This window comes from Haplochromis burtoni, unplaced genomic scaffold (genome assembly GCF_018398535.1).
Source record: "Haplochromis burtoni strain Fernald_Lab_line unplaced genomic scaffold, NCSU_Asbu1 Contig_295, whole genome shotgun sequence".
NCBI lineage: Eukaryota > Metazoa > Chordata > Actinopteri > Cichliformes > Cichlidae > Haplochromis > Haplochromis burtoni.
This window is the reverse complement of record NW_024582656.1, coordinates 401,705-419,179: the sequence shown is the minus strand read 5'-3', so window position 1 is coordinate 419,179 and position 17,475 is coordinate 401,705. Positions and strand designations below refer to the sequence as shown.

The 17,475-nt window shown below is 44.9% G+C and overlaps 1 protein-coding gene across 1 annotated transcript in view; it reads right to left on the bottom strand.

Annotated features, from left to right (window-relative positions):
* Positions 1 to 17,475, bottom strand: part of cpne4a (copine IVa) — a gene marked incomplete at its 5' end in the record, with an annotated part of 79,341 nt that overhangs the window by 36,686 nt on the left and 25,180 nt on the right. Inside the window, 4 exon segments of the mRNA XM_042227986.1 lie at positions 7,937 to 8,026; positions 9,412 to 9,495; positions 11,629 to 11,703; positions 16,240 to 16,311. Coding sequence (XP_042083920.1) covers positions 7,937 to 8,026; positions 9,412 to 9,495; positions 11,629 to 11,703; positions 16,240 to 16,311 — 321 coding nt within the window.

Genomic DNA, 17,475 nt, shown 5'->3' with positions numbered 1-17,475 from the left:
ATCGGTCCATCTCTAATCTAAACAACTCTCAGATGTTTGAAGTTTTTCAGTCTGACTTTAGGCCGTTTCATAGCACAGAGACAGCTCTCATAAAGGTTATGAACGATATCCTGGTAACGACAGACTGTGGTAAACATGTAGTGCTTATACTACTAGATATGACTGCTGCATTCGACACAGTGGATCACGACCTGCTGATCTCTCGATTACAGCTTTGTGTGGGCATTTCTGGCTTTGCACTCCTGTGGATAAAATCATATCTGTCAAACAGGAGCTTCTGTGTTAAGGTGGGCTCGTCATCGTCCTCTGTGGCCCCTCTGCCGTGGGGGGTACCACAGGGATCTATTCTTGGGCCATTACTGTTTTCATCTCCTGCCACTGGGTGCGATCTTTCGTAAACATAAAGTTTCATTTCATCTATATGCTGATGATTGCCAGCTTTATTTTCCTTTCAGTCGTTCTGATAGCTCCCAAATTAGACTCCTGCTTGATTGCCTTAGTGATGTTAAGTCATGGATGGTTCAAAACTTTTTAAATTTTAACGAACGTAAAACGGAAGCAATTCTGTTCGGCCCGAATCGTTCCTCTGATATCCCTGATGTTGACCTTGCTGCTCTGACCCCTCACCTGAAGACCTCGATTACCAATCTTGGGTTAAAAATCGACTCTGCACTTACCTTTGATGGCCACGTGAATGCGGTGGTGAAATCGTCATTCTATCACCTCAGGCGTCTGTCGAAGGTTAAACCTTTTCTTTCAAGGCGTGACTTGGAGACTGTTATCCACGCTTTTATAACCTCACGCTTGGATTATTGCATCTCCCTTTTAACAGGGGTTGGACCGGGCACTCTGACACGCCTGCAACTAGTCCAGAATGCTGCGGCACGGTTTTTATCTGGTAGAAGGACATTTGAGCACATTACTCTGGTCCTGGCCTCCCTGCACTGGCTTCCAATTGAATTTAGGATTCATTTTAAAGTTCTTTTATTGGTTTTTAAATCCTTAAATGGTCTGGCACCTGCGTATCTGATTTGCTGAAGCCCTTTGTCCCCACTCGTTCACTCCGGTCAGCTGAGCAGCTGTTGCTCTCAGTCCCCAAATCAGGGCTGAAACTGAGGAGACCGAGCGTTCTCTATCGTGGGTCTTGAGCTAATCTTCCTCTTCACATTAGGCGATCGACATCAGTGCTGGTTTTTAAATCCAGATTGAAAACGCATTTTTATTCACTGGCTTTTGACTCAGTGGTTGACTGACTTGTATTTTATTGTTTTTGCTATGTTTGTTATTTTATCGTATTTATTATTCTTATGGGATCTATTATGTTTCTATTGTTCAGCACTTTGGTCGGCCTTGTGTGTTTTTAAAGTGCTATATAAATAAACTATGATGATGATGATGATGATGATGTGTCTTGTTTGTGTGTAAAGGGTCCAACTTCACAAAAACGTTTTTAACATTAAGTTAGGGGGGAAGTGCCGGGGATTCCCATGATGCACTTCTTCTTCACTCACTATGTGTTAACAGACCTCTCTGCACTGAATCATACCTGTTATTAACCTCTGTCTCTCTTCCACAGCATGTCTTTATCCTGTCTTCCTTCTCTCACCCCAACCAATCACAGCAGATGGCCCCGCCCCTCCCTGAGCCTGGTTCTGCCGGAGGTTTCTTCCTGTTAAAAGGGAGTTTTTCCTTCCCACTGTCGCCAAAGTGCTGCTCATAGGGGGTCATATGATTGTTGGGTTTTTCTCTGTATGTATTATTGTAGGGTCGACCTTACAATGTAAAGCACCTTGAGGCGACTCTTGTTGTGATTTGGCGCTGTGTAAATAAAGTTGAATTGAATTGAAGTTAGGACTCATGATGTTATAATACAGGGTATAAGTTATTGTGCAGCTATAGCTTGCCTAATGAACAGCACTGTGCAAGAATCTTGAGCCAAGTCTCACTTCTCTATCTGTTGTAAGAAAAATGAACAGCAGGTGCAGCGATTTAATGAAACGTGTTTGTACAATTCTAACAACCTTCATCTATCTATGCTTCCACAGACGGTGTGTTTGGATCATTGTCATGGTGAAAAATGAAGCTGCTGTCAATCAGATGTTTCCAGATGTTACTGCATCTGGTGGCTCAACACCTGACTATTCTTTTCAGCATCTGTAATTCTATGAATTTTGATAAGAACTCTAATGCTACTGGCGAATGAGACGTGTCACGAGACATGAAGTGCTTAAGTAGAGTATCTTGATGCATGCTCAGCTGACTGCATGTTTCCCGAACCTCATAAAAAGTTCATTCAGTGGTGCAAATGTGCTGTTCATAAGGTTGGAAACCTGCGGCCAGCTGAGCCTGAAACATTCCTCCCACTGAAACGTCCAGATGAACAGAATCAACCTTGTGGGACTTAAGTAGATCAGAGAAGCACTATATAAGAATTGGTCCATTTACCATACATACTGATGATGATTTGAACCAAGAATGCCTTTCCTCCCACTTCTCTTCACTAAGAATGGCTTCCTGACAGGCGCTCTTCCTCTGAGAACATTTCTGATGGGTGAAGGGTGAACAGTGAACAGCAGATGAATCTCCTCAGTCCTGTGTGAGGTCTTTGCTGAATTTTTCACAAGAACATGAATGTTAGATGTTGTTCCTATTATCTAGATAGTTTTTAGCCCTCCCACGCCCCCCTTTGCCTTTTGTCCAGCAGACACACCGTGCTGAGATACGCCACATTTTCAGCTAACAGAAATCTGGGAATCACCCTGTTGGTGCAAAAACTCTGTGTGGGCGTCACAGTGGTGAAGCGCTGCCTGTGACACGTCGCCCAGCCGACGACTGCTCTTCTGTCTTTTGGCTAAAGGCACTAAAATGTAATTATCAGGAAGTTAGCTAGTGTGGCCAGTCTCTGCATCGTACCAGCTCGGGTGGATTTTCACTGCAGCTGTAAACAAATAATTACAACACTGAGCTTTATCCAGGTGTTTGGAGCTATGAGACACAGGGCTGTTCATGTAACAGAAACCTCCCCCACATCTGTGTTCACCTCACAGGAAAAATAAAACATTAATATCAGAGCAGCATTTTAATTTGAAAGGTTTTCTCCTCGATGATGGATGTTTAGGCGCAGTAACTGGGCCTGGGCGCTAAATGAGCTTTTAGAAGCAGCAGGTTTTCAGCCTGAAGCAGAACAACATGAAGCAAACAGCCTGCTTCAGTCTGCTAAAGCTGCCGATGACAGTTATTAATCACCTTTATTTGTCTCCCTTCAGGAACCCATTAAATGATATCCAGCAGCTATAAGCCTGCCTCTGTCTGACCCCATTTAATAAAGTCCATCTCTATTGGTCTCTGTGCAGCTTTAACCTGACAGCCGCACAGGCTCTGATGAAAATGGCTTCAGGTAACGATGACAAACCTCCACTCGGACGGGATTCATGTCAGCAGGTGAATTTTAATATTACCTGCCTGTTTGCTGATCTCAAGAGTTATTCTCAGCTCCTCCCCAGCTGTAAGGATTACACCTGAGAGTACTTCCTGTTTTTCAGTGCACTGGCTCCTCCTCCTGTTTCTCATTAATAGCAGATTGTGTTATCAGTGTTTGGGCATCGTAGCAGTTTTTCTTGATCAATCTGAGAACAGTGCGATCGCTTTTATTTTGAAAGTCTTGCTGGAGGATCGCAGCTCAGTTCTAACAAGTAAACAGCCTGCCTGCTGCCCCTCGGTAAGCTTCCAGAATTCGCCCACTAAGAAGAAAGCAGGGTTTTAGTGAGGGAGGTCTTAAACGTGGCTGCGATTTATGCAGACAGTGAAATCCCCGTGTGCGTGGAGTAGATCAGATTTAAAGTCAACGTTTCCATTTTATCTGCTCAGCTTTTTAAAAGTGTTTTGCCATAATTTGACCCTCGGCGCCTCGTCTGTATTAGCTGGCTCTTTTTTCTTACTTTGAAATCTTTTTTTTATAAATTCCTGCATTTTCTAAACTGCAGTTTGCTGAACTTTAATTTGAATCAGAAGAGGTAACAGAAATGTGGAGGTAAGTCACAGTGGCTGTGAGTGCACGTCATGCTTTTAATGTGAAACAGTCAGAAAGAAAACAATGTTTTGTTGTGAAAGTAAACCGGTTCTCCTCCCGGCTGAACCAGCCGGAGGCCAGCGAGCAGCAGGAGCTGATTAAACCGCCAGCTGTGAAATTAGTGGGTAGCCCGCTGTACCACCTGAGCCGGCTCCCTCCTCCTGTCTTAACTTTACCATCAACATGTCCAACAGTAATTTCCAACGGCGCAGTTGTAATATTTGCTTACGTGTGATTGACACCTTAAGGAAACATCTCGCTGTTTAAAAACGCTCTGGTTTGTAATTCTGTGTCATCCATGTAACTCCTCCACCGTCCCACCACTGCAGGCGCCTCTCCAAAAACTGTGTGTGAAGTGTGACGGCTGTGGGAGGTTTAGCAGAGACGGAACAACCGCACGCAAGATTGCTGGACAGGAGGGAGGAAATATTCAGGGGAAACTCATTTAAAGTTGTTCACTTATCAGAAAACACTTGGGATTATAATGTCATAAATTAGCAGCAATTGTATCTATTCTATGCTTTGTATCTCGTTCCAGCTCCAACATTCAAATGGAGATACCCGGACCTCGTCTCCTCACAGTTATCATCTCTCCAGCAGGGCCCGGGTCTCCTCTCAGGAGCTGCTGAACATGCCTGAAACATCTCCTTCCTCCTGGAAACCCCTCACTCAGACCCTGAAGCACGTGAAAGGGCTCCTTTCTATGTGGAAGAGCAGCGGCTCTACTCTGAGATCCTCGTGAAATTAAAGAAATTAGAACCACAAACTGTAAACTTTGGAATTACACCGTATTACAAAAAGGTTTCTATTAAAACACATTTATATTTTCTGCAGGGAGTAAGCTGGAACTGGAAGCACAGGCTGCCCTCTGATCACAGGAGCCCTCCCCCAGTCTGCAGCAATCTAAAATTCATCATTTCCTTGGATCCATTTCCCCTCGAGACATCCCGCTGTCCTGCTGCTGATCATTTCACTGGAGGTGGCTGACCTCCTCAAACCTCATCTCTGTGCTGCTGACAGGGGTCCAGCCTCTGGCCCCCGTGACTGATTGAAGGAAATTCGGGTCAAAAATGGTGGATAGTGAATAGAGGGCAGGAAGAGCGATGATGGATGTGTTCCTCTGGAGTCACTCGGCTCTGTCAGGTAAAAACCTGCCGTCTCTGGGACAAACGGAGCCGTAGTTTCAGGTTACAAGCAACAGAAAAGATGCAGGAGACTCGGTGAAGCAGTCGATGCAAAGTTAGTTTGGAAATGTGCAAAAATTCCAGCAGTCAATAAAACTCGAATAAACAAAGAATGAAAAGTTTTGCTTCCCTGCTGACTGAAGTTTGACCTGCTGCTGCAGCCAATCAGACGTCTGCATTTAGACTGGAGCCACAACATCCATCGACTGACACAAGAGACAGCAGACTGTGTGCACTTGCAACCTGTGAGGACATGACGAGTGTGCACAGGGTCGCAGCACAGGGACGAACTCAGCAGTGGAAGTAAAAGCAGCTCTGACTGCAGCCACATGGAGACATTTATAAAAATAGGTTTTTGTCCTTTCATCAGCTGTCAGAAGATCAAAGTCTGGCTTTATGATGAAACATCTCCCAGGACTCTTTGCTCCATGTGTAGTCTCGACGTCGGGTCCAGACAAATAATGAGAAGGAAAAATCACTCAGTGATAACTGTCTGTTCTCCTGTCTGTGTGGGCTGTATCCCAGGATCCGTCCTCGGAGGCGGCGCTTCCATCATCTCGCCTGCGCCTCATTCAATCAGCAGGACGGTTTTTAAACCAGCACTTCCTTCCAGTCCTCCCCAGTTTGTCCTGCTGCCTTTGGCGTTCCACCGGATTCACCTCCTGCTGTGTTCACTCTTTGGCGCTGCTTCAGTTTGCTTTCTCCTCTACAGTCTGCCCAATGATCAGCTCGATTACCTGCCTGCCCTCCTGCCTGTCATATCATGCCCTCAGGGGAACAGGACCCCCACATCTCAACGTGTTATCTCCCCACATACGACAGTCTCATGGACACCTCCCTCAGATCAAGACTGTCTAAACCTGCCAAGTTTCCGTTCTGTCGCTCTCTTTGTGCCTCCCCGTGATTAATCAGTTCCTGGCCTCGATCTCCCACGGTCCCCTGCCCTGTGTCGCTTCTACTCGTGTAAATTCTTGTGTTAACCTTGAATCTAATTTCTGTGAATAAATTCTTGTAAATAGTTCATCGTGTGTTTGCGCAGTGGCTGCTACCTCCGTGCAGAGGCTGATAATCGGCGTCTGTCTTGTGTCAGTGACGGATTTAATGCGACATGACCATCAAACAGCAGCCGCTTTCTGAAACATCAGATATGTATCAGATTCAGCACCACATACCAAAGTGACCCAGGTTGGATTTGTGCCGTTCACCCTGTCATAGCACGATCGGATAGATGTGTCGCAGAGGGTCAGAAAAGTCGGATTTGCAGTGTGAACGTAGCCTTCTCCGTCTATCTGTCCATCCTGCCTTAAGGGAATTGTTGCTGTTCAGCACTGATGTGTCAGTTTCCATCTCGCAGTGTGATGTGTGATCATAGTTGGATGAAATCCTACAATCCTCCTTGACTTCCTCTGAGGTTCAATTTTTTCTTTGTCTATATGAAAGTGCGGGTTAGAGCTGGGCGATAGAACGATAACATATGTGTTGCGAAATAACTTTTTCTCGATAGAAAAATTAAACTATTGCGATAGGCCTCATCTCGCTTGTCCTCTTAAAAAAAAAAAAAGAAGAACAGCCAATCCAAATTAAGTAGCGCAGAGCCGAACCAATCACAGCCGCAGCGTCACGTCACGTGACTTGTTACGTACAGCACAAGTGCCAAGCCGCACATGTGTATTTGTTTGGGAAGCAGCCAGACGCCCTACCGCCCGGTAATGGAGGAAATGAGTGCGCCGACTAGAGAAATCAACCGAGCGTGACCGAAGGTTACCGAAGAGAAAACAGATGATGGCTCCAACGCCGATGTTGACAAAAGTTAGTCAGTTTTGTCTGTTCTTCTGTAAAACAAACTAAGATTTATTTTTAGAATTAATATTTTGTTTCTAAGTGGAATTGACAGTTTAGTCTGTTTCGTTTGTTCTATTTTGAAACTTAAACGCTTTAGCGGCTGCCTTTTGTGTAGTTTGCAATATTTGCCTTTATTTATCTGAAAAAGTCTCGTGTTCCTTAAGTACATCTACCCTGTTGAACTTATTATGGGAAATAGATATTTAAATAAAAACAAGCTGCTGATTATTTCACATTTTACTTGTGAGCAACGGCACATTTAAATCTTACAAATATAGTTATTTGGCTGATATCGTGATAGATATCGTTATCGCCTGAAATGAAAAAAACATATCGTGATATGAAAAAATCTCATATCGCCCAGCTATAGTGCAGGTGAGCCAAAAATCATCAATAAGCTCCTTTTGTGATGGTCAGAGGCCTGAAGAGAATCCAGCTCACTCAACACTAATTAGCATCAATTTGCCTCATTTTATAGACTTTACATGTAACTGTTAAAACTTCAAAGGACAGATTGTCACTTTGTTTGTGGTCAGGGTCATGACCTTTGGTTTGCTTGCAGAGCGGATGAACAGCAGAGCGTCTAATGACTTTGATGTTTCTCGAAATCGAGTTCAGTTTCAGCAAAATGTGCAAAAACTGTTGGTTTTAACACCGTTTAACTGTCAGTGAAAGGTCTCTGGAAATGATGTTCGCAGGTTTCTGTGTTCTGCTTGTTCCTGAGTGGGTTCCTCCCACAGCCCAGTGGCTGTGAGGAATAAGGAGCTGTGGGAATGTGTGTGTGGTGGACTGTGATCTTTAGTCAAAGTGTGTGTGTGTGCGTGTGCGTGTGTGTGAGTACCTGCAGTTTGCGTTCATGGTCTCCGCTGCAGAGCGAGTTGAGGGAAACTTTGAAGGTTTTCCACACAGGATTGAGATTATTCATGACGGTCTGAGAGAGACAAACACAGAGCAAGGTCAGGTCTAAAAACAGCTCGCGCTGCGTCTCAGCGGAGCGCTGCGTCCTGCAGCATCCTGCTGCGTCCTGCAGCGTCCTGCTGCGTCCTGCTGCATCCTGCTGCATCCTGCTGCATCCTGCTGCATCCTGCTGCAGGCCTAAACGGTGTAAACCTGCAGCAGCTCTGAGGAGAACCGCTGGCTGAAAGGAGTCATCCTCGCTTTTCCAGCCTGGTGTGTTTCCTGGAAGTGTGTGTTGTGTTAATTAAAACGATGCTTTAACACATTTTTCTTCCATCTTTGGCTCATTGAAGTCTGCCTGGATTTCATTTTACTCACAGGTGTAAGAGAAACGCTCTCCTCGGTGTTTCCATGCCACTAAGAGCGATAAGGTCAGAGACTTCCTTAAATGTGCAAACAGACGGCTGACTGCAAGAAAGAAACTTTTTGGTACTGAGGGCTTGCTCCAAACTGATTGGTGGAAACACTCCCTGCCCAGCAGCTGGCCAATCAGCAGCTTTTATAGGGCCACTGGTTATGTCGAACCCTGCTCTCCAGCTTTATAATAACCACGCAGGGTGAAGCAGCTGGGAGCTGGAAGCAGCTGTCAACTTGTTGCATGACCTTCTACAATCATGTGATGGAAGCACAGCCTCCATCCAGGGAAACTTGTTGCCTGACAGCGGCCTGCTTTTTTCACACTGAGCCGCAGGCAAGGAGCTAAATTTGAGACGGGAGGAAGTAATCAGAAAGGATGTCCCTGCTGTCAGCTGGGGAGGACTGTTGCTCTGTGGGACCTGTTGAAAAATCTCAATGTGCTGACGGATGAGAGGAATCCAAGCTGTGCAGCTACAGCTAACGACTCAGCAGCTTACATATATATAAACAAAACTGCATTGACTGAGAGCTTTAATGCTCTCAGAAGCAAGTTTCTCTCTTGTCTTTTCCAACTCTCCGTCCGCCTGAATCCCACCGAGGGAGGTGGAGAGTGCAAAGCTTGCATGACCCAAAGAGACACAGCAGACACACAGAAGGCTGAAAATCAGATCAACACAATGAGTCAGCCAAGAAACACCTCTGGGGGAACATTCACCTACCAGGTCACCAAAGTCCATCTAAGCAAAGTCGTAGAAACAAGTTAAAGTTGAACTCACTGTTCACATGAAGAACCATGAACCAGATTACAAAACATGACTTTTATGACACCAAAACTAACCACGAAGCATTATTATTATTAATAATAGTAAACAAGTGGACTGCTGTATTCCACTGTTTTTGATAGGATGATGTGTTGAATCCAGTTTGAATAATTCAGCCTTTAATGTTAACGGTGGTGTTTGTGTGAGTGGAGGACGCGAGTGTGTCGATGTGTGTTTGTACCTCCGTTCTGTAGACGAGCTGCAGCGTGGCGTCATCGTTCAGTCTGTGGATCTCCAGGAACGGATCCGATTTACTGAAGAAGTCCTAAAAGTACAAACGCAGAGTTCACTGCAAACACCAGAGACACAGTCGGGACATCCAGTCTGATCATGTTCATACTGGCTTTACATGCAGCGCCCCCTGGTGTTTGTCCACAGTCTGTTTCCAAACCAGCACAGACTGGATATAAAAGATGGACGTAGCCACCAGATGGTTTGTGGACATTTTGGATCCTTGAGTTTAGAGTTGTTGCTGTCACATGTTGGTTTATTGGAGCTAAAATGAGCACGAGGCTAACAATATCAGCTAACCATAGCTAGCTTAGTCAGCAAGCTGAATCCACGGTCATGGATCGGAAACCTAAAGCTGCACATTATCTGTGTAATGTGATTACATTAACATGCTCCAGGGCACAACAACATTCAGACGTCTCAGTGTCGGGACCCATCTGTCAGGCAAAGAGGCCACGCCCACAATAATAAACAGGTAAGTTATAAAAACCTGGTTTGGTTTAAGTGAAGTTTTAATAAGTTTTTGTGATATTAGACGTTTTTGGTTCCTGTTTTCACTTCTTAGTTGTTGTTCTAGTGATGAGGTTCAGTTTTACCAATATCATTCTGATCAGTAGTGTTAGAAGCAGTAGATTGTGTTGTGATTTTCTGGTTATTCTGGTGTTTCTGTGTTTTCTGCCTCTGTCGTTGTGTTTGGTGTGCAGCTGTCTCTGTTTTACTTTGATAGTTGGCTGATGTCCTGTTTTGGATTGGACTTCCTGTATGTAATTATATTGATTATTGATTATTTTCCTCTGTTCAAAAAGCCCTGACTCCTTTGTCTGTTTTCCTCTGCGGAGTTTCTGTCTTCTGGATTTTTACTGACGTCTCCAGACTTGGATCAGTTTTTAAATGCGTCTTGTTTCTTTTCTTTGTTTTTAGTTTGCTTTAACATGAAACATTTTAAAATCTGCTGACAGGTGATTGTGTTGCGTTATGAACGTAACCACTGAGTAATGCTTTCATTCAGTAAGTACAGAAAGCATCAGCGACTCTCAGGCTTGTGATGTTTACCCTGTCGCTGTGATCATTACTTCACTGATGCTGTGGTTACACTCTGTGGCGTGGGTTTCAGAGCCCGCCATGCCTGAGACTCCTGCAGTGACTGATGACTCCCACTCATGTTCACAGTGGATGTTTGAATGCTAGCCCTGTGAGCTCTGAGTACTGTAACCCCACACAATGCTATCAGGATGTGTCGTTTCTCATTAATGCAAAACACTGATACATGCATCAAAAACTATTTATGTTTTTTACTTTTACTTTTCATCATTTAACCTAAACTAAAAAGGTCTTCCTGTGACCGTGTGGTGTATGGGGCAGACGTACTATAACTACTTAGAGTACACTTAGCTTTCTAAAGTTGTGTTTGTTGTTGTATTTATATTATGTACTTTGAAACGCTGCAGCTGAGCTGGTGCAGATGTTCTGCAAACTGCTGAAAAAGAAGCCAATACCTGCAGTTCCTCTAACGTCCACCAGAGGCTCCAGCAGTGAGTCCGTCCCCATAGTCCCCCATGTTTAAAAATTGCAGCAGAAGTAAACTTTATGGAGACTTTCCCCATTTATAACAGTTCGCAGAGAGTGGTGAGGTCCTCCAACTTGATAATTCAGTCACTTTAATAGGAAGGTTTCCGCAGGTGGAGCCTCATCCAATCCTATGAGTACTTAAACTGGACATAATGTGTCCTGCAGGAGGCTTTTAATGTATTTATCTTACAAACATTATAATTCTTAAATCCTAAAATTTTGTATTTTGGAGTTGAATCTTATTCAGTGGTTTTATTTTTTAGTTATTTTGCACTAATTAGCGAAGCATCTGTGCGTTGCATCAATAAACTCTGCAAAAGCAGCTTGCTAATCAAGCTAACTAGCATTAGACGATAAATTCGCATGTCACTGAGGTAACGTCTGACATAAAAAAACATAAACTAAACAGAGCCGCAGCCCAAACACTGCCCATGCCCTTCTTACCTTATTATAGAATTTAATTAAAATTCTATTTACAAAAAAAAAAATCAACCAAACAAAAGAATTGAAAAGTGACATTTATTAAATTGTTGGACAAAATAAAGAGAAAGACATTCAGGAGGTAAGTGGGGGGTCCTGGTCCAGGTGCAGTTTTTACCTTATCATCCAGCTTCCTGGCGCTGAAGGAGAGCTCGATGTAGTCGTCGTTGCCCGTCAGCTCCTCTGCTGTGATCTGAAAGCACATTTTCCCTTTGATAAGAGCCTCATTATGAAACCAGGGTGCAGCCATCAACTCAACAACAAACTCTGAATATTCAGATCAGACTCTGTGAGATCAAACGAGCCACCCTGCTCTGGGAGCTCCTCCAAAACAATGAGCAACTTTTAGCATCAAAGTCGAGGAAATGTAAAGCAAAAGGCTGAAAGTGCTCAGTCAGGCTAATGGGGAATGTGCGCGCGCTGCAGCAGATGAAAACGCAGCACGCGGAGAATCAGAAAAACAACGTTCTGGAGTTTAATGCTTACAGACACACAGGGAAACCTTTACAGGTTAAAGCTGCGACTTCCAGCATTTCCTGATGCGGGCAGCGTTGTCACTGTCCCGCTGCATAAACCCAGACGTAGTTATAAAAAAGTATGGCTATATGGCCTGTTGTCATGGTAACGTGATGCTGCCACACCTGGGCGGCAGGTTTAGTGCAGAACAGCAGGTTTCTGATGACAGCCGCTCTGCAGACGCAGCTTCTGCTTCTAAGAAGTGAAGCTAAGTGTACACATGCATTACTTCTAGTGACCAGCAGGGGGCGACTCCAATGACTGCAGGAACGTGTGACTGTATAACAGGCGTAGTAAGCCGTTTTCTCAGGAGTTTCAGTCATTAGTTTCAAATCCTCTTTATGCATAAAGCACCAACAGAGTTTCAGGGTCCGACTTTCTTTTCTTACATAATAAGTTTGTGCACCGGAGTGACTCCAGCTCCTCGTTTAGCATACAGCTGATCAGAGGGTGGAGCCATGTGATGTCATGGTCTCGGGGCTTTGTATTTTTGAATCCTGGTTTCATTGTTGTTTGACTGATGTGGAGTTGTTGAGTTTTGGCTTCCATTTTCAGACCTCTCACCCGTCTGTCCGTGCCTGCCTGTGTGCTACTTCCTGAGGAGTAAACTATGAAGTTTCACAGCTTTCTTTGTGTGAGCTGCTCTGAAACATCCAGTCAGTGATGATGCTGTCTCTGCTTCAGTCACATAAAAAGGCAGTTTGGCACTCATTCCTCTTCCTCTACAGAAAACAGATCATCTGAGCATCGACTGCTTCATCAGACGCTCTCAGAGGAACGGCTGAGATGAGCATAAAGTCTAACCTGGTGCTGCACACAGTCCAGTTCACTGTTATTTATTTAGCAGCAGATCATACCAGCTGTCACCTCGAGGTGCTTTGCACTGTAAGGTGAAGAGAACATAACGTGCTCCAGACCAGGACATGTGTTCAGCATACGCTGCCATGGTGATTTAAAGAGCCGCACGTCCCTGACACTCCATTGCTCTCCAACACAGGTTGAAGGTTACGTTGTCTTTCCTGTTTTCCCATCCTTACCGACCACCTGCTCCACCTCTGCTGTCTTCACCTGTCTGAGCTGCTGCTGCTTTCTCTGCTCTGCTGGGTTTTGTGGATTTGTTCAGTTTTGAATGAGCCAATAAACAGCTCGCCTTCATTTTTACTTGGGCTCATTTCCTGTACTCCACACCAACACTGACATCATGTTCTGGACTGGTTAGTGAAACAGGAAGTGCATATTTTGCATGTCAGGACATAAGACGTCCTTACATGTCTTAGGGCAATAAAAAATAACCAACACATGACACATTGTAACATTTTTAACAAAAGTTAAGTCAAAATGCAGAAACACTGTGAAAAACTAAGCACGGGCTGCCTGCAGCCAGGCAGAGGGACTTAACTTAACTGTTCCTCAGTCAGTGTGAGCTCCTCTGTAAATGTTTGTTGGTCTGAATCATTCGGATGTGTTAACAGTTCCAAGGAGGACAGACTTTAGCGATGATCTCAGAGAAGCAGATGTTGATGCCCGTCCATGTGGGAACGCTTAGAAAGCCAAGTATTTGAAGTTAACGTGCCAGACGTCTGAGGAGTGGACATCACAGCAAATTCACCCCGAGGTCAAACCACACAATGCTCCAAACAAACAGACGTTTTTGCATCTTAGTGGGGACATCGGACATCTACATACTGCTTTCCTTAGTCTGTGTCTCTCTGCCACTTTCAGCAGTTTGTGGAAAATTCTGACGCGAGTGTTGAGCTTCTGCCAGGATAAACAGACGTGAGGAGAGCAGTTTGTCTGAAAGCATCACTACAGTTCCTGAGCAGCTGCACCTCAGCAGCTTCTAGCTGGATAAAGCACGGCGCAGCCCGAGCACAGCCAGCAATGCAGCGTGCATTCTGACCGTCAGCGTAAGTCAAATCCAGCTGTAAACATGAAAAAGGCCCAACAACATAATCCCTGCAAAATTAATTAAGACGACATATTACGAGGCAGATAAACAAACAGCTGAGCAAATCGAACCCACAGACTGAAAGCATCACAGCTCATTTCCTGGGCAGTGTGAAATATGTTGTTTGACTAATGAGGAAGAGACGCATTTATAGACCAACATCAGGCTAACAAGGCCTCCAATCAACTGAATAACTCACCAGTCCTGATAAAACCAGAGATCTCAAACCTGATGAACGTTTATCATAAACGTCGGTTTCCAGCTGAATCGCTGACATGTTTACATGGTGACGGATGGCATTCAGACAACAGCTGATCACAGATCACACGTGGAGAGATGTCACATCGCTACACACATGCAAACAACACAAACACACCGTTTATCTTCATGAAAACACAGAGTTCATCTGCAGACGGAAAGAAGAGGAAACAGGGGAAGAGGATAGGAGGGGGAAAAGGAGACAGGACAGAAGGGGACAGGATCAAAAGGAGGGAGGGGCGAAGGAAACGCAACCAAAGCTTTAATTTTCTGTAACTGCAGCTTCTTCCTGCACTGAAATCCCTTTGAAATAAATCCCCATGAAGCATTTCATGTGTGCACAGAGGTGAAGAGGAACATCAGAGGGGGATTTTCCAGCTGTGAATTTGGGGATAAATAAAGGAGCAAATCTGTGTGAGGAGCAGACGCCGGCCGTCCTCGGTCCAGCTGAGAGGATCCCTGCTATCAGAGCTGCGACCAGAACACCAATGAAAATCCCCGTCTGATGGAGGCTTTAATGTCTGGCAGTCACGAAGTGTAAACGGCACAGAAACAAACTTTAAATTCACAGAGAGGAAAGAGCTGACAGAGAAAAACCCCGTGAGAGGAGGAGGAGAGGGCGGGGCTCAAAATGTGGTCATAAATATTTTGTACTTGTAAATCAGTTTCGTATGTGTAACAAGAATTTGTGCGTGGACTTAGCCAAAAAAAAACCTGCAAGTTACAAGTACGAATTTTGACCCTATTTTTCTTCCTTTCATCTGATTGGTCAATGTCATGTCAATCACAAATGTAACAATCTGCTGGGCTCTGTGGGTTTTTGCAGCAGCTCTACCTGCACTAGATGCACCTGTAGTTTCTATCTCTGACTTTATGTCCTCTACAAGAGTTTGTTTTTTTTGCTAGTTCTTCAAATGTTCAATAAAAACATCTATGCTAATTCATAACGAAGAAAGCTTTGTAATGAAGACTACGTCCACACGTACCCGGGTATTTTTGAAAACGCAGATTTTTCTATGCGTTTGCACCTTCGTCTGCACGTAAACGGCGTTTTTGGTCACTGAAAACGGAGATTTTTAAAAACTCCGGCCAGGGTGGAGATTTTTGAAAGCTCAGTTTTTGCATTTACGTGTGGACGAGAAAAACGCAGAAAACGCAGCGTCAAAGGTGTGCGCCTTTTTTGACGTCACACTGTGCGCCACGTTATTGTTTCGGTGAAATGAATTTCTACAATACTGTTACTGTTAATTCTACTCTCTGCAGTGTTTAAATGCTTACATATACACACAGTTACTGTCCCTCCACACATACGACTCGGTTCTGCTTCTATGCCCCAGCTTTGTTTACTTTTTCCCACCGAGGCTTCTAGACTTCTGATTGGCCAACATTTCTGCACGGTTAGGAATCTAGCGCCACCTGCTGCTTTGGCATGTTCATAGCAGCGTTTTCCTTCATTTCTGCCTTTATGTGTGGACGGGATTATTTTTTAAAACGAAAACGGAAAATCTCAGTTTTCAAAAATACCCGTGTACGTGTGGACGTAGCCTCAGTCTCTGACTGGAAGCGCTAATTCGTCATTCGGCTTTTGTCAGACTAAAGTAACTGTTAAAACTGTTTGAAAAGCTAAGCTATACAACAAGGAGAGATTGAGAATTGATTTTCCTTCGTGGTGATGAAGGAAAACGCTGGGTTGGCATGTAAAAGGGCATTTATTCCCTTCAAAGACCTGCAGTTCAAAAAAAGCGCCCCTCCGACAGCCAAACCCACAGGCTCGCATGCAGATTGTTACATTTGTGATTGACATGACATTGACCAATCAGATGAAAGGAAGAAAAATAGGGTCAAAATTCAGTACTTGTAACTTGCAGGGTTTTTTTTGGCTAAGTCCACCACAAATCTTTTTTACACAACAAAACCAGATTTACAAGTACAAAATATTTATGACCACATTTTGAGCCCATAGAGACGCTACAGAAGCAACAGGGAGGAGGAGAGGGCGGGGCTCACCGTGATGATGGCTTTCCCCACCGTGCCTCCAGGTCTGAGCAGAGCTTTGGACAGTTTCCTCTGGGAGATGATCTGTGCGCGCACACACACACACACACACACACACACACACAGTGTTAATACACACAGCTACTTCTGTACATACATGGTTGGTTTTCAGCAGGAAGCTGTCTGACAAAGAAAATTGTGACATTTCTTGTAAATTAAGACATTTTTGTGGAGTGGACCACCCATAACTTTGTTGTACATATACAATGACAATAAAGGGCTATTCTATTCCATTCTATTCTATTCTATTGTAAATCTGCTGTGGATCATCTGCCACCAGGCTGCTTAGCAGATTAAGGGTCCCACATCTCCCCACTTTAAACGCTACAGGCAGCACGCCCTCCATCAGCACTCAGGACTCTTAAATCCTCGCCCGTCCCTGCAGAGTCACACTTCTTCAGGCTCGCCGTGGCTCCTCCCGCTCGGGTCAAACAGTTTGTTTGTACCGTCACCTGTTGAAGCTCGGGTGGTGACCGAGCTGCTGAGGCTCTGTCACGGACCCGGTTCCGGGGACTCGGGGTCCGTGAGCAGTGTGGACTATAATTATTATCAGTAGTATTATTATTATTTTGTGATGTGTGTGTCTTCTGCACAATGCTGTCATGTCTGTGTTCCACTTATTGCATGTGTAGGCAGGGTGTGTGTGTGTATTTGTGTGTCTGCAGGTGTGGCTGTTGGATGGATGACACCTGAAGTCCCTGCCACACACCTGCTGCTGATCAGGGCTCGTCGGGGAGCTTAGGAGAGCGTTGGCGCTCCCACTGACGGATCATTGCGTTACATCCCACGTTAGCGTGTGTCAGTGTTCGGTAGTGCAGCTCGCGTATGCCCGTGGGGTCAGTGTTGACGGCTGCTTCTGCTGTTTTCCTGCAGGTGGAACCAGAAGGACGGCACGCACAGGGTGTGCAGGAACACGACAGCAGGGAGCACGAGCACTGACGTCGGAGGGGAGCACACGCGGGAGTCTAGGGAGCAACGGGGATTTAGTGTGCATCTGTTATTTACCTCACTGTAAAACACACTGTCTTCACTAAAGAGTCCAGCTTCCGGGTCCTTTGTCCCCACATCCCCACATGACAGGCTCAGCTGAGGTCTGCTGGTTCTCCGGAGCCTTTAAAACAGGGTCACCAATCCCAGTCCACGAGGGCCGGTGTCCTGCAGGTTTTAGATGTGTGCTGGATCCACCAC